Source organism: Hoplias malabaricus, chromosome Y (assembly GCF_029633855.1).
Source record: "Hoplias malabaricus isolate fHopMal1 chromosome Y, fHopMal1.hap1, whole genome shotgun sequence".
NCBI classification, from domain to species: Eukaryota; Metazoa; Chordata; class Actinopteri; order Characiformes; family Erythrinidae; genus Hoplias; species Hoplias malabaricus.
In genome coordinates this window covers 77,765,933-77,787,303 of record NC_089820.1, presented here as the reverse complement: position 1 = coordinate 77,787,303, position 21,371 = coordinate 77,765,933, and the positions used below count along the sequence as shown (strand labels likewise).

Genomic DNA, 21,371 nt, shown 5'->3' with positions numbered 1-21,371 from the left:
TATGGATCACACACCTACACACACACATATGCTCACACATACACACGCACCTTGCTGTGTAGATCAGCAGATGGGATTTCTGGCATGTGCCCAGTTGGCCTGTGGGGCGGTTTGTCACACCGCCCTCCGGCCTTGACTTGGCCCTGCTTTCCAGTGCATATTGCTAATGAAGAGTTTAGCTCTTACTGGAGCCATACTGAACACAGCCCTAGGCTCTGATCTTCATCTGAGTCACTCTCTTCCTGCTCTTTGTCCTGGAATTCTGGATCTAATTCTTATTAGACTGCTCTCAGCAGGCAGTGAGTGTTCTGCTGCTAAAGTGATGGGCTTTCTGTTGATTCAGTTAGCGGCAGTTTGAAGCAGGTGCCAGCCTTCACCCTCTCAGCTAGGGAGTTTTCGGTGATTGGGGGAGATGTTGATACAAGTATTTATAACCCTAATAACTACTTTAACCCTTTACAAAAGTCCTCTGTGTGTCTGTAGATGAAGATCCAGACAGTGCGGTGGATGACCGTGACAGTGATTACCGCAGTGAGACCAGTAACAGCATTCCTCCTCCATACTACTCCACCTCCCAGCCCAATGCCTCCGTGCACCAGTACCCTATGAACCAGCAGCGCACTTCCCGCACGAACTACACCCGCTCCAACAACATCGATCTCGACTACGACCACCACAGAGCTATCAGGTGCGTCTGTGTGTATGGCCATTAGCCGGTCATTTAGATGCTTTATTATTATTTATTGATTTACTTACGGTTTAATTTCTGAATTTAATGCTTTGGGGAGAAGTATGGCCTCTACAAGCGTTATGACGGGAAATTTGACCTCTGCATTTACCCCATCCATGGCAGTGAACACACACACACACACACACACAGAGTGGCGAGCAGCCGCCTCAGCTCCCTGGTAGCAGTTGGAAGTTAAATGCCTTGCTCAAGGGCACTTCAGCTGTGAATCTGGGGAAGAAGAAAGCACTATTTCATTTTTTTTCTTTGTTTGTTTGGTTTTTTTTGCTATATTTTGTTGCCATTGATCACTGTCAGTGTAGATGCAATTCACTCACTCATTTTCTCACACGTGTTCACTCACTCACGCCATTCAGTTCAGCAAAGACCTGGCAGGCTGGAGGCTATTGCCTCCTTGGGCCCATCTATAGACACTCACATGCCTCATTTTTAACCAAATACTAATTTCTTTATTGTTAAACAGCTTTCCATCGCTGATGTCTCTTAACCTCACTGTCCATCTCAGATAGAATCTGTCCAGGTAATGTAAACAGAGCAGGTGCTGATCGGTGTGTGTGTGTGTGTGTGTGCGGGTGTGCACAGTGCTCTGTTACCTTCAGGTGTGTTTTCTGTTAAAGCTGTTTTTGTTTTCTTTTTTTATCCTCTGCTGCCTCATGCATTATTCAGTAACCAGTCCAATGGTCAATAGTGGAGAGTGCATCTGTCAGTGTGAGTGCAACTGTGCATGTGTGTATGGTTTTCTGGGTGTGTATGTTGCTCTATGTGTGTGTGTGTGTGAGAGAGCCTATGGTAGTGATTCTGAGAATGCATATGGGTCCGATTTTGTGTGTGTATGTTTCTTTTTGTATTTTAATAGGCCAATTCATCATGTCTGATCTGTTTCTTCTCTTTCTTTAGGGTTTATTTCCTCTCTTTGTGCTCACTTCTTTCTCCTCCTCTCTTCCAACTTCTCTTCATTTCTGATATATTTTCTTATTTTCTTTACTTGCCTTCATTCTGTTTTCTTCTCCTTTCTGTTTCTAGTCTTCTCTCCTTGTCTCTTCTTTTCTGTTAGTTCCTTTGTTTGGTTTCTCCTCTCCTCCCCTCTCCTCTTCAGAGAAAGCCCCTCTAAAGCTCATTATTATGTGTGTTGGGGTTAATCTGAATGATTTCTGAGTACTGCTGTGAACAGTGTTTACATAAACAAGTTCTAAAGAGTGATGCGTGTTTGTTGTAATGATGGTATAATGCCCAGCTGAATAGCTTCTCTAAAAGCCTGGCATTTTAAAATCATCCGCCTACAGAGTTCCACTTTGACCCATGCTTTCAGTGCATTTCCTGGAAAGGATTGCTATTATGCCTAAAAATACAGGAGCGGTTCTTAATAGGGTGCTTCAGTCCAACTCTGCAGCTAGATATAAAAGATATAAAAGCCTTGGCACACTGGGAGTGACCTGTGCTTTTCCAAGCAGAAGACTCCGGAGGTGTCCTCCATGTCATGGGGATGCATAAATAGCCGCTAGCAGTGAGGGCAAACAGAGATTGAGGTGTGTTTGCATGGGTATGTATGAGTGTGTGTGTGTGTGTGTGGGTTTGTTTGATGAGTCAGCCTTGTTGTTCCTGACATTTTCCCACTTTACTCGTCCCACAGCCTCTAAAGATGCTCTATCTCTTTGATGGATGGTTCACTCTCTCTACTGAGTTTGTTTTCTGTTTGGCTATATCAGATATCACATCACCCCCTCATTCAGTCATTCTTTCTTTCACCCTCTTTCTCTCTCTTTCACTATCTCGCTCTCTCACTCTCTCTTAAATTCCTCATTTCATTTTCACACAGCTGCTGTGTTCAAATAATGTAGTAAACAAAATCTGGATATAAATGCTTTTCTTTGAACAGTATATCAGTGAAATATTTTTCTCTTATTCTGTTAAGTCCGACAGGAAGCTACGCCTCATCAGCGGAGCTGAGCCGCTGCAGCTCCCAGCTGAGCGAAGAGTACGGCGAACGGGAGCTGTATGATGAAAACGACTCCTACCACTCCTGCCACTCCTCTGTCTCCTACAGTAAGGGCTCACCAGACTGGGACCCAGACGAAATCCAGGGAGCGTACAGCGATGAGGGCAGCTACAGCAAGGACGGCGGTGAAGAGGGAGCCCTGTACGAAGAGGAAGGAGACCCCTACACCGAAGAAGCCGATCTGTACGAAGGAGAAGAAGATGAGTTCAACTATGATGACGAAGACCTCTACCCTGTGGATGAAATTCTCAGTGAGGACCAGGAGCCTCCATACACCCCGACCCCAACCAGCACTGCCCCAACGCTCACTGTGCCGTCCACCACCAGGCCACCCCTGGAGAAGCAGGCATCTCTTCACCAACAGCCTCCAACTCAAGGACCGAACGCTAACCAACCGCCCAGTCAAGTTCCGACTCAGCCACCCAATCAAGGTCCAGGTCAACAATTCAGTCAAACCAATCAAAATCAAGTGCAACCACAACCACCAAACCAGGCACCAAGCAAGCCAGTGTCCCAGCAGCCCCCAAGGCCCCCGCTTCAGCAGCAGCATTCTTCATCAGGCCCCATCCCATCTGTTCAGTCGTTCTTTGCCATGGCTAAGCCTTTGACTGCAGTGTTCGGACTGGGCAGCTCTACGCCTCCGCCACCTCCTGCGTCTATGACTCAAACCCAGCAAGCACAGCCACAACCACAACCTGCAGCCCCCCAAAACCAAGCTGTCCCCATCCAGGCTACTGCTCCTGGCACCCACCAAACACCACCAGCTCCTACCAAACCCCAAGAATCACCAACTCAACCCCAAGCCCCAGTAACCAACTCTCAATCTCAAGGTCCCACAGCCAAGCTCCCTACCCCAATAGAAGAGGTCATTGAACCGCCACCAATACCAGAGCAGTTGTCTCTTAACGATAAGGAGATAGCGGTAGAAGAACCACCAGTGGAGGAGATGGATAAAGAAAGCATTGCTCCTTCACCACCACCAGAGGAGGAAGAGCACGTGCCTGAACAAGAGAAGTAATGCTGGTTTTATTTGGGCTGATTATTTAGTAGGAAAGCAAAGGAAAATCTGTAAGCTATGGTGAATACCAATGAGTTGCAACCCAAGCCAAAGACTTAATGATAATTGATCACAATTAAACTACAGGAACTTTGCAGTTTATTGTCTGTTCTAGTTCAAGATATCACCTCACAAATTGATGAGAAAAAATAATTATTGGTCATGGCATATTTCCACTGATGTCGATAAATCAGTCACTCCTAAATATCAACGTAACTTTTGGCTAAATGATATATCGCTTAATCCTGGGGTGTATGCATGTGTTCTGTGTATGTCTGTGTAGAGAGCCTGTAGTTGAGGAAGTGAAGGAGCCTGTGGACCCTGCAGTTCGAGCCAAGGAGAACTGGCTACGGCTTTTCAACAAGGTCCGGCAGCAGTTGCAGGAGGTAGGTTCTACAAGCCTTCTTTTAATTCTGCTGTTCACAAACACTTTATGGCATTAGGTTCAGTGCTGATTGTCAGTGCTGTATCTAGTGCTGCGTTTGACTTGGCTTGGAGTTTAGAAACTTGGAATCAAATTAGGAAAACCTTGGAAAATAATTCTTAAGCTTACCTTAGAGTTTTGAGTGATAAGTAACATCCTTCATGTATTTTTTCTCCTCAAAATGATCAGTGTTAGGAATTTTACAAACTAATGTGACCAAATGTTGAGTGACCTTAGGTGAATCTAATTTAAAACTATAGAAGTGGCACTTTATTATATCATCTGTGTGAGCAGATTGAAAGTCAAACGCTGCTAGGTGAATGCTACAGTGCTTTGCTAAATGTTTGCTAACAATATGTAAAGAATGAGTTCTGAATAATCCAAGTTGTCTTGGATAAACACCTGAAACCTCACTCATTTGGGATGTCATCACGATTCTCAACCTTGTTTATGTTATTATTTAAAAACGCTAGCCCAATTCTGAGTTTGCTTCTGAGTTTATGTATATGCTTTTGCTAACTTTTTTCAATGCTAAGGCTTTGTCTTGCTGATATGACCACAGCAGATAATGGCTGCCATGCTTGATTTTACAGTTTTATCACACTGCTTCTTCTTTTGTTTTGTCTGTTATATTTTGGTTGTTTTCTCCTTTGTCTGTTCGTATCCCACTATTTTTTTTCCTCCAGTCTCTTTTCATTGCTTTCGTGATTTGCATGTTCACTCAGATGGGCCATGCTTGGACGCAAGTCAGGTGGGTCTGTGTTGAATGTGTGAACGTTGTGTGTTGTTTGATTTCTGGAGCGTCTGTTGACTATATTGCCTTTTTCTCTCTGAGCTGGAAGCTAGAAAAGTTACAGCACTGTGCTCTTACACCATGGGTTTTCTGCATTCAGCCCAGCATGTACCTAAATAATATTAGTCAATGTATAAAGGCTGCTGGCATGTCATGCAAATAATGCATGGGTGGACTTAAGTGCTTTCACCTGATCAAGCATTTCCACTAGGTGCTAAATCACATACAGCTGGAATTCATCACCTGATTCCTTGCCAAGGGAATTCATTCACACAGCCCAAGTGTGGAAGCAGATATTTTATTACTGACTGTAATACTTTACAATAATGAAATGGTGTCTGAATGAAAATTATGGTTAAACGTGTCTCTGAATGCTAATTGCTGTTTCTAGGATGATTACAGATTCAGATTTATACAGTATGCTCATAAAAGTCTCGGAATAGCCAAATATCTTTGCGACATAATTAATGAATGCAGATTTTAGAATAGTGTCCTAACAATGTGTATCAATGAGCTGTCTACACAAAGGTAATAGTTTGGCTTGATCATGATATTTGCTAGGTGAATTAGCATGCTAATGTAGATTAGCATGCTAGCTGGCTCTGCTGCCTTAGATGTTGTTTTAATTAGCCGGTTAGTATTGTCTTGTGTTTAGTTGAAACATTGTAACTGTTATTAACATTATAACCTACTGTTAGCTAGAGGTGGTGAAGAATGCTAAGTTAAACTGTGATTAAAGTGACATTAAGCTGTTTTATTTGGTATCAGTTGGGTTTAAATATTGGGGTAGCCATACTGGGCGACACATCAACACATTTTAGATAAACACCATTATGTCTGACATATTCTTTAAATGTTGAACAGATGGAGGACCTGGAGAGCTGTGAATTTAAAATCTCTTTGAATGTGAATGTTTGAAGCTTGCTTATGATTGTGATTTGATCAAAATATCCTTCATGAGGAGTGTAAACATTCGTTTTTTTATGATACAACTAATCAGTTTGTGAAGTGGTCTCAAGAGAGGTGTTTACATAAGATCTCTCTCTCACTCTTTCTCTCTCTCATTCTCTCTCAGGCTCGGGGAGAGACAGATTCTCAGTCTTTGTGGTTTGGAAAGGGAGGGTAAGTTGCCACGGTCAAAGTCAAATCCTCAAGAAGTAGTACAAAAAGCCCAGTCATCATGATATACTCTCCAAAAATAACTGGACAGAGATATTGTTTTTTTTGCTCACAAATACCACTAATACAATTTATAATTACATGTAAATGTAAAAAACCATAGCCTACAGTGCACTATATTTATCACAGGCTCTGATATGAGTTTCATGCAATGTTTGAGCCTTCCAGTTTGTGTCCTGAAGGCATACTCATAATCTCAGTTTTTTTTTGTCAAGAACGTATTTTGATTTTCATGTAGGCTGGATATTGCTCAGGCACATTTATTTCCTTTTAAAAATGTTATTGCATTACAGATACAACGTGCTGGAGTACAGAGATAACAAACAACAATGACACTGTACACTGACTGTATTATATAAAAGCAGCATCTTCTGAAAATGATGCCAACACCCCCCTTTCAAATACTGTGAAGTTATCCATCCAGCATATTTAAACCAGCATTTGTTAGAGTGCATCGTTTTCATAAGCTCATTCACTCTACTCCGCCTGGCAGTGTCTTTAGCTCTGGATCTAATAAGGATGCTGGCAATTTTTGCTGAAATCAGCACTTACAGCACACACCTACTCATTTGTTCAGGTGTAAGGTTTCAGAAACACACACACACACACACACACACACAAAATATGCAAATAATTCCTTTAATTAAAGCATATAGTGTTATTCTTGGTCTTCCAGGTGGAGTAGACCAAGCTTATTGAGATTCAGTGTGATCTAATTTAGCAAACATTTTCTACCTTAAAACAACCCGTGCACATATCACATTTTGACCTGTTTTCTTATTTTAAAGGCTAAGCACCAGCGATATGAAAGTGTCAAACAAATAAATACAGTGGAATTTGAGTTCCTAACTTGTGTTTATTGATAGTCAGAAAACATGTTATTTCTTACTAATTCAAGGAATAAGGTTTAAAAGACCGTTGGTTCCCCCCCCCCAACGGTGTTCGGGAACTCTAATAGGCGTTTTGCCTGTGACGTAGATGGTGGACAACAATGACGAAAAGGTGTGTTGTTTTCGGCTGCAATAATTCAATGTACAGTGGGACAAAGATCCCAGTATATACAGAAAATGGACTAAATTTGTCAACTTTAAAAGGACACTTTGGAAAGGACCATCCGCTCACTCCGTTATCTGTAGCTCATTTTACTGGCGCTTTTCCAACAATATGGGCATGTAAGGACACCAACGAAAGGTGTTCAAGAGCCTCTGTAACATGGAGGTAAACAGGGTAAGGACACTCACTTCCCCTGTTTTAGTTGGTGTTAGTTAACGTTAGCTTGACTCGCTAAACTCGGTGCTCAGATTATACTCGGCTACGTAGCTGCATTACGGAGGTTTATAGTGTCGGATGAATTCGAGTTCGACTTCGATCACATTTACAAGAATAACGGTACCTCTACATTTGAGTTTAGCTTATTGCTAGGCTATTGTCATGAATAATGTTGGTTATTTAGCTAGATACTGTCATAACAGTCAGTCATAACGGTGTTTTATCGTGGCGTTGTTCAGCTGTTGTCCACCAGTGACGTCACGGTCGCGTTCAAGAACTTCCGTAGCGAGCTTGGGTTTTTCCGTCAATTTAATAAAATTGTCAGTTTTAAAGCAAATTAAGCTGCTATTTTCATTTTAATTCATACTTATATCTGTCAGTAACTACAATAATGTCAAATATTCATGGAGGTCCATTAAGTGGTGCTTAGCCTTTAAATGAAACCTAGTTATTGTTTTCAGAATTTAATTTGTCATTGTGTCCGATAGAGAGAATGATGCATACATTTGTAGAAGTATCCAAACAACCTATTTGTTACTTTAAGGTGATTGGCCTCCATGCCCAGTACCAAGTGTCTGCTAGATGTGCTTAAAGACATCCAGCACTGTGCTTTGGAGCAGTGGAACTGTGTTTTCTGGAGCACCATCCCATCAAGAGGATAACATGGAATGATATTTGAGATGCAGAATTAATCTTCCAACATCAGTACTTTACCTTATTGTTTCTTTTAAGGATGAATGCAGTCAAAACTACAGCATTGTTCCAATTTCTAATGTAAAATTTTGTCAGAAGTGTTGAGGGTGTTACTGAAGCAAAGAGAGGAAAACGTTCTATTAATACCTTTCATTTTGAAAGAAATGGTGGTTTAAAATGTATAAGTCTTTTGGAAATGTTGTGTAGCTGGTAGTGACTATGAATCCAGTCTGATATAAAGTCCAGGAAAGTGTATAAATATTTCAGAGTCCTTGAACAAATTTAGATCTGACGTAACTGTGGAGGTATAATTGAACCTGGATGGATGTATTAATATTACAGCTGTTCATTTAAAAGAGATTTACTCTGTGGTACCTGGAAATATCTTTCTGGGACATTAGAAGTACAGAGAAATTATTGGCTTAATGGACCATCTTCTACTTAATGGTCATTACAAAAGCCAATGCTTATTGCTGTCTGTGAGATTTAAAATAGTAAAGTATAATTTATCCACCAAAATGAGCAAAAATTATTTATGAAAATTATTATTACTACAGGCGCCCCCTCCAGGGTGTATTCCCGCCTTGCGCCCAATGATTCCAGGTAGGCTCTGGACCCACCGCGACCCTGAACTGGATAAGGGTTACAGATAATGAATGAATGAATGAATGATTATTAGTACATTTCATCTATGAAGTACAGTTGAGATGAAGATTTAAATTACTTTGTAGACTCCACACCAACCAGTCTATACTTCACAGAGTGGGTCACCTACATGTGGGTGAACGTGTTTAAAATAGATTTAGGGCAGAATCACTGATACATCCTAGTCACTAGGGGTCAGTATAATGACTTTTATTGAAAAATGGCTGATGACTGCAAAGAGTTTTGTATCTTTTTTTGTATCTTAAGTGCCATCTCTACCTCCTGGATGTAACTCACCACATTAATTGTAATTGTTGTTTTTATTTTTTTCATGTTGGCAGGATGGGAGGAGCCCTGTACAGCATAGACAGCATGCCCGACCTGCGCAAGAGGAAAGCCATCCCATTGGTCAGGGACCTGGTGAGTGACCCATACTGAGTTATTTCTTTCCTTCACTCATTTCAACTATTTCACATGGAGTCACATCATGCACATTGACACTGTAGTCAAATGATATGCTAAAAATTAAGTAAATTATAATGTGTATTTAGGGTGTCATGGTGGTGCAGCAGGTAGTGTCGCAGTCACACAGCTCCAGGAGTTGTGGGTTCAATTCCCACTCCGGGTGACTGTCTGTGAGGAGTTTGGTGTGTTCTCCCTGTGTCCGCGTGGGTTTCCTCCAGGTGCACCAATTTCCTCCCACGGCCCAAAAACACGCGTTGAAAAACACCCAGTGAATCCGGGTATGCTCCGGACCCACCGCGACCCTGGAAAAGCGGTTACAGACAATGAATAATCTGTATTAATCTATGTTCAAATGCTCAGTGCCAGTGGTCAGCTACAGGGCTAAAATCCCCCAGCACTGAACTGCAGAACAGAGTTTGCAAGAGTACTTCTGGATAAATCCAATACCATTGACAGTGATCCAGAACAGAATCATTCAATATCAGTAATGTTCTTGAGGCTGAACGCAATCAATTCCTCACAGAACTGTTACATTTTGTAAAGAGTATAAGCTGATACTGTGTCAAATAGGACACATTCATTTTATTCTGGAGGAAATGTGGGACGTGCAGGTGCCTATAGGTACATTATATAATTTCCATATCATATTATAGTATGATGCATATCATATGACAGTGTCATATTTGTTTAAATGTAACATTGTTTTGTTTTCTTGTCGTTCGCTGTCTCCTCCTACAGGCAATGGTAAGCCATTGATTTAAATAAGACTATATTTTGTATTACGTTGATTTAATATTATTCTTGCCACAGTGTCTGATTTCCACTCTTTGTTCTGAATGCAGTCTTTAGTGCAGAACTCTCGTAAGGCAGGAATCACATCTGCTATGGCATGTAGCACACTCAACAACGAAGAACTGGTGAGTGGGGTGTGTGTGTGTGTGAATATGAATAATCAAGAGATGTGCATTATTCACAGACAAAAATATATTTACTTTTTATTTAATTAGCCACATATATTATTTAATCAGAAGTGTTCAAACTTTTGCTTATGGCTCTTTGCATACATCGCCCTGCTAGGGTGTGGAGCCCATCAAAAATACTGTAAATACTCTAATTAATTTCTGTGTTAGTCCAAGGTAAACCATGTCTGTTGTTCCACTCCTGCAGAAGAGTCATGTATATAAGAAGACTCTGCAGGCTCTGATCTACCCCATCTCCAGCACCACGCCTCATAACTTTGAGGTCTGGACAGCCACCACTCCTACTTACTGCTATGAGTGTGAGGGGCTGCTGTGGGGCATCGCTCGCCAGGGCATGCGCTGCACTGAGTGTGGGGTGAAATGCCATGAAAAGTGCCAGGACCTGCTCAATGCCGACTGCCTACAGAGTGAGACGTGTTATAATTATGACAAGTTTAATGATACTTTGAAGTTTATTTTATATATATATACATATTCACTCTGGTAGCGATAACTCCAGATGTTGCTGACAGCTGTTTTCTGTGTCTCAGGAGCTGCTGAGAAGAGTTCCAAACATGGTGCAGAGGATCGCACTCAGAACATCATCATGGTGCTGAAGGACCGCATGAAAATCCGCGAGCGAAACAAGCCTGAGATCTTCGAGCTCATCCAGGAGGTGTTCGGCGTCCCCAAAGCAACCCACGGCACTCAGATGAAGCAGATCAAACAGAGCGTGCTTGATGGAACGTCCAAATGGTCGGCCAAGATCAGCATCACAGGTCAGTGATTCCACTTTATAAACCCATTATTACAAATATATTATTCTTACTAATTATATATGATTTTATATAGTTTCTTGTGCATCTTGTTTGATTATTTATGTGTATTTATTTATGCCAGTAGACCAGCATCACTATGGGCAACCATTTATAAATCACAGGTGGAGAAGAAACAACTAAGCAGCTGTTTGTTTTTAAAGCAAATAAATTAAGCTGTAACAAATTTAGAGCCATTCAATTAATAAAGAGTAAATTAATTAAAGAATTAAAGGGCTATGTATGTAAATGTGTGTGTGTGTGTGTGTGTATCTTTCAGTGGTTTGTGCCCAGGGTCTGCAGGCCAAAGATAAGACAGGCTCCAGTGACCCTTACGTGACTGTCCAGGTGGGAAAGACCAAGAAAAGGACAAAGACCATCTATGGAAACCTGAACCCAGTCTGGGATGAGAATTTCCACTTGTGAGTACTTTCATGTTTTTCCGCATTTTTAGACAGACCTTTTGTTAAGTAACTACCAGCCCCATGTACTTGCTAGGTCACTCCCAATCACGTAGATGAAGGCTGACACATGCTCCTTCTGAGACATGGGAAACCAGCCAACACTTATTTTTAAACTTCTAACAAAATATCTTAGGGCAGCTCAACATGCCGGGAGGAGAATACTAACTCCCAGCGAAGTTGAAGTACTTTTGACCGCTGTCTGTATGTGCTGTACTCACTGGACACTGAAGTGCTTGGTCTGACATGAAGAATATTAATGATATAGAGATGAATCATATTCATGTGTAGCCTAAAACTGAGCTTGTCTCTGCGTGGACAGTGAGTGTCATAACTCTTCCGATCGGATAAAAGTGCGAGTGTGGGATGAAGACGATGATATCAAATCCCGTGTGAAGCAGAGGTTCAAAAGAGAGTCAGACGACTTCCTCGGACAGACCATCATCGAGGTCCGAACTCTGAGCGGAGAGATGGACGTGTGGTACAACCTGGGTGAGCTGTGTGTGTGTGTGTGTGTGTGTGTGTGTGTGTGTGTGTGTGTGTGTGTGTGTGTGTGTGTGTGTGTGTGTGTGTGTGTGTGTGTGTGTGTGTGTGTGTGTGTGTGTATGCTGAGCAAGACTAAAGACACGGGAGACTAGGGAACTACATGAAGGTTGAATTAAATGATGACCTCTCTTTCTATCCCAAAAAGACAAGCGCACTGACAAGTCCGCTGTGTCTGGGGCTATCCGAATGCACATCAGTGTGGAGATTAAAGGAGAGGAGACGGTGGCCCCATATCATGTCCAGTACACCTGTCTTCATGAGGTAAGGCTGAGTTCACACAGTGTGCGTCTGCCAAAGGAATTACACTGGTTTCACTACAGTGGGTCTGTGGCATAGATTTTATTCTGGACCTGAAGGACTGTGAAAACGTGATTTTTCAAAGAACAGTTGCTGTAAAAGTGTTCTAGTTTTGATGGAGGCGTATGTAGAGGGTTTCATTGCTGTCACTGTTGCTCTGTGCAGCACCTGTTCCACTTCACCACCGAGGAGCAAAACAGCGGTGTGGTGAAGATTCCTGACGCTAAAGGAGACGATGCTTGGAAGGTTTACTTTGAGGAGACGGCACAGGAGATCGTGGATGAGTTCGCCATGAGATATGGAGTGGAGTCCATCTATCAGGCCATGACGTAAGAACATGAGGGAAAGGTGGAAAGAACTAAAAGCACTTCGTATTAAAGACATCTTTAATATTTCCTTACAATTATGACCATCTGTGTATGCTGGTGCCCCATCCAGGGTGTATTCCTGCTTTGTACCCAATGATCCAATGATTCCGAGTAGGCTCCCAGACCCACTGCAACCCTGTACTTGAAAAGCAATTACAGACAATGAAAATCACTGGGCGGAAAGTGGGAAGACACCCTTGAGGGGGTGCCAGTCCTTCACAGGGCAACATTCACTCATGCATTCACTCACTCACTCTTAGCGACACTTTTGAGTCACCAATTCACCTACCAACATGTGTTTTTGGACTGTGGGAGGAAACCCACGCAGACACAGGGAGAACACACTAAACTACTCACAGACCGTCACCCGAAGGAAACCCAGGCAGACACACTCCTCACAGACAGTCACCCAGAGGAAACCCACACAGACACAGGGAGGACACACTACACTCCTCACAGATAGTCACCCGGAGGAAACCCATGCAGACACAGGGAGGACACACTACACTCCTCACAGACAGTCACTCCGAGGAAACCCACGCAGACACAGGGAGAACACACCACACTTCTCACAGTCACCCAGAGGAAACCCACGCAGACACAGTGAGAACACACCACACTCCTCACAGACAGTCACCCGGAGGAAACCCACGCAGACACAGGGAGGACACACTACACTCCTCACAGACAGTCACCCAGAGGAAACCCACGCAGACACAGGGAGAACACACCACACTCCTCACAGACAGTCACCCGGAGGAAATCCACGCAGACACAGGGAGAACACACCACACTCCTCACAGACAGTCACCTGGAGGAAACCCACGCAGACACAGGGAGGACACACTACACTCCTCACAGACAGTCACCCCGAGGAAACCCACGCAGACACAGGGAGAACACACCACACTCCTCACAGTCACCCGGAGGAAATCCACGCAGACACAGAGAACACACCACACTCCTCACAGACAGTCACCTGGAGGAAACCCACGCAGACACAGGGAGAACACACCACATTCCTCACAGTCACCCGGAGGAAATCCACGCAGACACAGGGAGAACACACTACACTCCTCACAGACAGTCACCCGGAGGAAACCCACACAGACACAGGGAGAACACACTAAACTACTCACAGACCGTCACCCAGAGGAAACCCACACAGACACAGGGAGAACACACTAAACTACTCACAGACCGTCACCCAGAGGAAACCCACACAGACACAGGGAGAACACACTAAACTACTCACAGACCGTCACCCAGAGGAAACCCACACAGACACAGGGAGAACACACTAAACTACTCACAGACAGTCACCCGGAGGAAACCCACGCAGACACAGGGAGAATACACCACACTCCTCACAGACAGTCACCCGGAGGATAAAATAAATAAATTAATAAATGCAAATTCTGACTTTTAGTCTGTTAGTTCTGGACGAAAATATAACCTCAGTGTAAAGAATCAACTAATGAAGATATAGGCTTCTTTCTGACTGTGTACTGTAATAATGATTCTTAATCAAGAAGATTAAGGAGGTACTGATGGATTATATTTGTCTTGTTATAAATCTCAGCACTGTGTTGTCACATTTGCAGGCACTTTGCGTGTTTATCCTCTAAGTACATGTGTCCTGGCGTTCCTGCTGTCATGAGCACCCTTCTGGCCAACATCAACGCATACTACGCCCACACCACCCAGTCCTCCAACAACGTCTCTGCTTCTGACCGCTTCGCTGCATCAAACTTTGGGGTGCTGTACTTTTAGACTCAATGTTTAGTAGTTAGTACACAATGGCGTTATAATTCAGAATACATATGAATGAAAGTTTTAAAAAATGCTTATAACCTTGTAGAAATATGCAGCCCTTTATGTTCAGTATATTGTTGCTGGTAAAACAAGATCTTGTATCTGTAGGTTTTTAAAAGCTAATGTCAAAGGAACAGATAAATAGAAGTGATCCAGTGTTGCTTGTTTTTTTTTTCTCTTCTATAACTTGTAACTTCTATAAAGTTATTATTATTTCATCACCTTTAAAGTTGCCATTTTGAAGATGCATGTTTTCCTCTGACAGCAGTGATATACACTGCATAAAGGTCCACTTGACTTTGCTTGCTGGAGGTGTATTGTAATGCATGTCTCTGCTGTTTGTCCGACAGAAAGAGAGGTTTGTGAAGCTGCTGGACCAGCTGCACAACTCCTTGAGGATTGACCTCTCCATGTACAGGGTACTGGCCAAATACACTCTCATATTCTGCACTCACGCTGCATACGTGTATTTGCTGCCACTGAGGATGGTTGTGTGAGTTATTTAGGTGGTACAGATGTTATAATGTCTGCATGTGTTTGTATGCGTGTGTGAATGGCAGAATAATTTCCCTGCCAGTAGTCCTGAGAGGCTGCAGGATCTCAAGTCTACTGTGGATCTTCTCACCAGCATCACCTTCTTCAGGATGAAGGTTAGTAGTGTATTTACACAGCTTATTTTATCTTTTTTGTTAAAGCCAAGCGTTGTTTTCTGGATAAATATTTAATTGTAATCAAACTTAATGTCTCTATAATTTCTCCTATGTGAGGAGCATGACATGCTCTACCAGAGTCATAAATTATCTTTGTTTAGGAGAAGCAAAGTAAATGCTAGTGTAAAGTGTGTGTGTGTGTGTGTTTGTGCAGGTCCAGGAGCTGCAGAGCCCTCCTCGAGCAAGTCAGGTGGTTAAAGACTGTGTGAAGGCCTGTCTGAACTCCACATACGAATACATCTTCAACAACTGCCATGAGCTGTATAGCCGAGAATACCAGACAGACCCGGTTAGTGTGTGTGTGTGTGTGTGTGTGTGTGTATATACCAGGAATATACATACTCAGATTGTAGACCCGTTTACACACTCGCATTGTGGGGAATTTTCCACTATTAAATTTAAAGCTGAAGACAAGTTTTAAGGATAGAGCTCGTATTAGAGTTAAGTTAGTAATTCTTATCGAAAAGTTAATGGTAAGTCTCCACAAAATGAATGAATGTCTATGTAATGCCTCCTCAATTCACAGATACAAGACTGTGTGTGTTTCCACCTCCCATGTGGAAAATATGCCAACTCGTTTATCTTTACAGTAGTGGTGATAGTAAACAGCTGTTGTGACATCACATATCGTTACTGTCCAATTAAAAACATATATCTCCCAAAATAGCAACCTTACAGTAGAAAGGAAAAATGGAAATCATTCATTCATTATCTGTAACCCTTATCCAGTTCAGGGTCACGGTGGGTCCAGAGCCTACCTCACAAGGCGGGAATACACCCTGGAGGGGGCGCCAGTCCTTCACAGGGCAACACAGACACACCCACACATTCACTCACACACTCAGACCTACGGACACTTTTGAGTCGCCAATCCACCTACCAACGTGTGTTTTTGGACCGAGGGAGGAAACCGGAACACCCGGAGGAAACCCACGGGGAGAACACACCACACTCCTCACAGACAGTCACCCGGAGGAAACCCACGCAGACACAGGGAGAACACACCACACTCTTCACAGACAGTCACTCAGAGTGGGAATTGAACCCACAACCTTCAGGCCCCTGGAGCTGTGTGACTGCGACACTACCTGCTGCACCACAGTGCCGCCCAAAATGGAAGTCAATTTTAAAATATTTTATTCTAAGTAAATTCTATTGGTCATTCATCATGAAATGTTCACACAGCGTGAAGGGCAGCGGCTCTCTTCAAATAATGTAGTAAACTAAAAATCTACAAAAATGGAGATACATGGTTTTGATTGGACGGTGACGATGATAAATAATCTTATCACCAAATACAAATAAAACCATTTTATTTTTTCTCCATCTCCGGTGATTGTGCACAGTTTTTATTAAATCGAATGTTTGCAGTAAGTGTTTCTACCAATATCTTCAGAACCATTTGCTGCATTTATTAAAAACCTGAGTAAACCAGAGTCATTAATCTAAATATTTTATTTACTGTGTGTGTGTTTGTGTTGTACATATTATTTGCTTATGTTCAAAGCTTTCTCTGGCATGTCATTAACTTATGAAATGAATAATTTAGCTGAAATACAGGAGTAAGTTGGCTGATTAATTTTTATACTGATTCAGGGGAGTGCAGGACTGTGTAATAGAGTTTTGGTGCCTCCAGAATCAAGCTGTTCTCTTTCCTCCAGGAAAGACCCCTTCTCACCCCTTTCACGCTCAAGTCGTCATGACACTTTTCTGTTATTCAGCAGACTGCAGTGGACAGTCTCTGATGAGCACTTCTTTTTTTAAGGATGATGAAATATTGATCACGGCAGAGGTGGCATAGCAGTTATGAACATGGAGAGAGCTGCAAGACTTCTCTTCTCACCTCTTCTTCTCTCTTCTCTTCTCACCTCTTCTTCTCTCTTCTCACCTCTCCTTCTCTCTTCTCTTCTCTTCTTCTCTCTTCCCTTCTCACCTCTTCTTCTCTCTTCTCTTCTCTTCTTCTCTCTTCTCTTCTCACCTCTTCTTCTCTCTTCTCTTCTCTTCTCTTCTCTTCTTCTCTTCTCTTCTTCTCTCTTCTCTTCTCACCTCTTCTTCTCTCTTCTCACCTCTTCTTCTCTCTTCTCTTCTCTTCTCACCTCTTCTTCTCTTCTCTTCTCACCTCTTCTTCTCTCTTCTCTTCTCTTCTCACCTCTTCTTTTCTCTTCTCTTCTCACCTCTTCTTCTCTCTTCTCTTCTCAGTGCCTTAAACATTCTGAAACCTAAAAATGGAATTTTATTAACAAGTCTGTCTTTGGAGCTTTTAATGAACTGTGCTGTAACAGATGTTCACTGTGTGTGTGTTTCCAGTCTAAGAGTGTCCCTCCAGAGGAGCAGGGCCCCAGCATCAAAAACCTAGACTTCTGGTCCAAACTCATCACTCTCATAGTTTCCATTATAGAAGAGGACAAGAACTCCTACACCCCTTGTCTCAACCAGTGAGTGTTTGTGTGTAAACTAAAGCTTGTGTTCCATGGTGTGTTCTTACAGATTTTACTTATATTTTCATGAAAAACATGCACTCTTCTGCACCCAGGTTCCCTCAGGAGCTGAATGTAGGAACGATCAGTGCTGAGGTCATGTGGAACATGTTCGCTCAGGACATGAAGTATGCCATGGAGGGTGAGAACTGCTCAAAACCTACAGTCAACACTCTGAAGGCTTTATTCACATTTGAGTGTTTCTTTAAAGTAGCCAGTGTAAACACACCCGAGAAGGTACAGGGGACTAGTCCCTGTCTGCCCTCATTTAACACTGAGCCAATAAGAGAAAGGTATTTATGGGTGAAGGTTGGGGTCAGCGAGGGAGCGTACCCCCCCCTCCCCCCTTTAAAGTAACACATATCTGGTAAAATTGCTTGATGAAATCATATTTTGTTTTATTTTTCTTTGGTGTTGTACTGTAACTGTACAATATACTTGAGCTGTAAAATATTACAAGTCATGAATCACACTGAAGGGCAAGTTATCAGCTTTCCTCTCCTGCTGAAAAAGGTGCTGTTCTATGATCTGATTCCTCTCTGGCTGTGCTCTCTTTATCTCTGCACTGTCTCTGAGCATGTGTCTGCTTTAAATGAGATCTGACCCTGAGAGACTGATGCTGTCTGTTGTAGAGCACGAGAAGCACCGGCTGTGTAAGAGTGCAGATTACATGAACCTTCACTTCAAAGTCAAGTGGCTGTATAACGAGTACTGCAAGGAGCTGCCCTGCTTCAAAGACCGAGTGCCAGAGTACCCCACGTGAGTCCTGTATAATCCCACAGAAACACTCTGCTCAAGTCTGTTCAAGCACTCTCGGTTAGAATAGAGAAGCTTGGGGAAATGAGTATAGTGAATATTGGTCATGGAATGGATGAATGCGCAGATAAATGAGTAGATGGATGGCTGGATGAATGAATATGTAGGTGGATGGGTGTGCACATAATTACTAGACATATTTGAACAGCAACACAGGCTTTTACAGTTAAAGCAGGCTTGTGTTTGTTGACACTTTAATGTTTCTCATAGGTGGTTTGAGCCATTTGTGATTCTCTGGTTGGATGAAAATGAAGAAGTATCTAAGGACTTCCTGAACGGAGCCTTGGCCAGGGATGCGAAGGATGGGGTAAATATCACTGTGTTAATACTGTGTATGTTTTCTGGCTCTGGTTTATATCTTGTGCAAATTAAAAAATTGTTTGATATTACAATTAATTTATACTAAATATAATCTTTTAACTGAAAATTTTTAAAATAACCTCGATACTGTAATATGTAGATAAACCTTCACATCTCTCTCTTTCTCTGTCTCTCTTTATCTCTCTGTGTCTCTTTCTCTTTCTCTCTCTCTCTCTCTCTCTCTCTCTCTCTCTCTCTCTCTCTCTTTCTGCCTTTCCCACTCTCTCCCTGTCTCTCTTTCTTTCTCTTTCTCTCTCTCACTCTCCCTGTCTCTCTTCCTCACTCTCGCTTTCTCTTTCTCTTTCTGTCTTTCTCTCACTCTCTCTGTCTCTCTTCCTCTGTCTCTCTTCCTCTCTCTCTCTTTCTGTTTTTCTCTCTCTGTGTGTCTTTCTCTCTCTTTCTGCCTTTCCCACTCTCTCTCTGTCTCTTTTTCTCTCTCACTCTCCCTGTCTCTCTTCCTCACTCTCGCTTTCTCTCTCTCTTTCTGTCTTTCTCTCACTCTCTCTGTCTCTCTTCCTCTGTCTCTCTTCCTCTCTCTCTCTTTCTGTCTTTCTCTCTCTCACTCTCTCTCTGTGTCTTTCTCTCTCACTCTCTCTGTCTCTCTTTCTCTCTCTCTCTCTCTCTCTCTCTCTCTCTCTCTCTCTCTCTCTCTCTCTCTCTCTCTCTCTCCACAGTTCCAGCAGACGTCTGAGCATGCTCTGTTCTCCTGTTCTGTTGTGGATGTTTTCTCTCAGCTCAATCAGAGTTTTGAGATTATTCGGAAGCTGGAGTGCCCTGACCCTCAGATCGTTGGCAATTACATGAAGAGATTCGCAAAGGTGCTGCTTTACAGGCGCAGCTACATTTATCTTAAATATTTCAAGGATTAAATATTTTTTAAAATCTGACATGTTAGTTTCACCAGTGATTAAAGAGGAGGAAAAACACATGTGAGTAGATCAGGACTTTTTGGGGCTGCTGGCATGTTTGGGGAGAATTGTATCCGGCCACAACTGGGTTAGAACTAGAACTGTAGAGTCAGGACAGAATTGTATTGGGCAACACTGCATTCAGACATCCATCCAGACAGAGGTTGATCAGGACATAGGTTGAGATTCAAAGATACTGTAGGTGCTGTTGCCAGAAGGACAGGGTCTGAATGTTACTCTGTATACACATCAGTATAAGCACTAGTCCTATAGGCACGTTTACACATGTGGTAACTGATTAATGAATACTGGTTTGTTTGTATAAACATGTAACTGTACATTTTTCCTCTCTCTGTTCTTGTTCAGACTATTGGAACTGTACTCCTGTCTTACGCTGATATCATAACCAAGGACTTCCCCAGCCACTGTAATAAGGAGAAAGTGGTATGTTAGTTGTTAAGCCATCATGTGTGTGCTTAGTGTCATGGTATGAGAAGTAGTTAGGCCTTTCTTCAACCTGGAATAAGTATCTGTGTGTTTAACTAAATGAGGATAGGGTAATTAGCTGAATGCAATCTGCAGTCTGAGAGGAATTGGCCCCAGTAGACACACACACACACACACACACACACACACCTGATTCAGCTCACACAGCTAAGTGAAACTCTAATTGAATCCCAGCCCACTGTAGTGTATACGCTGCTGGGAATATGGTCAGTGTGTGTTTAAGTGCTCAGAGTAATTTCACTGCTTGAGCCACACACTGATTGTATTCCCCTTCGTATGATTCAGGTTTGGAATGTTTTTTTTTTCCTGTTTATCCATTAAATATAATCCCTGAATAATTCCTACTGTCCCAGCTGTACTTCAACGTATTTGTGATTTTAATCATTTATAAACTCTCTCTTTTCTCTTGCTCAGCCTTGCATCATCATTAATAACATCCAGCAGTTGAGGGTGCAGTTGGAAAAGATGTTTGAGGCCATGGGAGGCAAAGACGTGAGTATTTACTAACCCCATGTCATTCTTTAATAGCAATCTTCATAGTTCCCTTTTATATAAATGACTTTTAAAGGCATCTAATCCTGAGGTTTTTCAATCCTCATTTTCAGTTTCTCACAATGGCTTCAGCTCTTGTATTACCCTCTTTATTACCAGCTTTTCTTGCCGCTGATGTGGTTTCCTCCCTTTTAACAGCGCCTCCTTGTGGAGAACTGTCAGAATGCGTTTGGAGATATCATCAAAATTCCCATTTTTGTTAGTAGTGAGGACCGGTAAACACTTATACACGTTTACTGATAGAAACTAGCACATGACCCAATGACGTCTATTACAAATATGTTTTGAGTGGAAAAAAAAAAACACCGGTTGCGCGCAGTGGACGGGAACAGGCCGTGACGCAATCGCGCTCAGAGCGACTCAATGATCTGCCTCATGAGGACAAATGACTGTTAGAATGCTGTTAAACAGCTGTCTGTGAAGTCAGTGCCTACCTGGGCAGCAAGCTGCTCTGTAAATTAAAACTGAGGGTTCCTGAGTGGTCAAGAGTTGGTCCTATCTTCAGGAGATG

General features: G+C 42.5%; 1 protein-coding gene across 1 annotated transcript in view; it reads left to right on the top strand.

Annotated features, from left to right (window-relative positions):
• The window catches only part of LOC136677937 (protein unc-13 homolog A-like), a 57,379-nt gene that overhangs the window by 22,648 nt on the left and 13,360 nt on the right, over positions 1 to 21,371 (top strand). Inside the window, exons 9-31 of the mRNA XM_066655655.1 lie at positions 484 to 688; positions 2,661 to 3,758; positions 4,085 to 4,187; positions 6,094 to 6,140; positions 9,146 to 9,224; positions 10,112 to 10,186; positions 10,437 to 10,656; positions 10,780 to 11,007; positions 11,324 to 11,465; positions 11,827 to 11,996; positions 12,196 to 12,311; positions 12,513 to 12,676; positions 14,320 to 14,473; positions 14,881 to 14,949; positions 15,091 to 15,180; positions 15,395 to 15,529; positions 17,548 to 17,675; positions 17,774 to 17,859; positions 18,350 to 18,476; positions 18,744 to 18,840; positions 19,568 to 19,711; positions 20,168 to 20,245; positions 20,723 to 20,800. Of these exons, the coding sequence (XP_066511752.1) occupies positions 484 to 688; positions 2,661 to 3,758; positions 4,085 to 4,187; positions 6,094 to 6,140; positions 9,146 to 9,224; positions 10,112 to 10,186; positions 10,437 to 10,656; positions 10,780 to 11,007; positions 11,324 to 11,465; positions 11,827 to 11,996; positions 12,196 to 12,311; positions 12,513 to 12,676; positions 14,320 to 14,473; positions 14,881 to 14,949; positions 15,091 to 15,180; positions 15,395 to 15,529; positions 17,548 to 17,675; positions 17,774 to 17,859; positions 18,350 to 18,476; positions 18,744 to 18,840; positions 19,568 to 19,711; positions 20,168 to 20,245; positions 20,723 to 20,800 (3,833 nt within the window). The remainder of the gene's footprint in view (positions 1 to 483; positions 689 to 2,660; positions 3,759 to 4,084; positions 4,188 to 6,093; positions 6,141 to 9,145; positions 9,225 to 10,111; positions 10,187 to 10,436; positions 10,657 to 10,779; positions 11,008 to 11,323; positions 11,466 to 11,826; positions 11,997 to 12,195; positions 12,312 to 12,512; positions 12,677 to 14,319; positions 14,474 to 14,880; positions 14,950 to 15,090; positions 15,181 to 15,394; positions 15,530 to 17,547; positions 17,676 to 17,773; positions 17,860 to 18,349; positions 18,477 to 18,743; positions 18,841 to 19,567; positions 19,712 to 20,167; positions 20,246 to 20,722; positions 20,801 to 21,371) is intronic.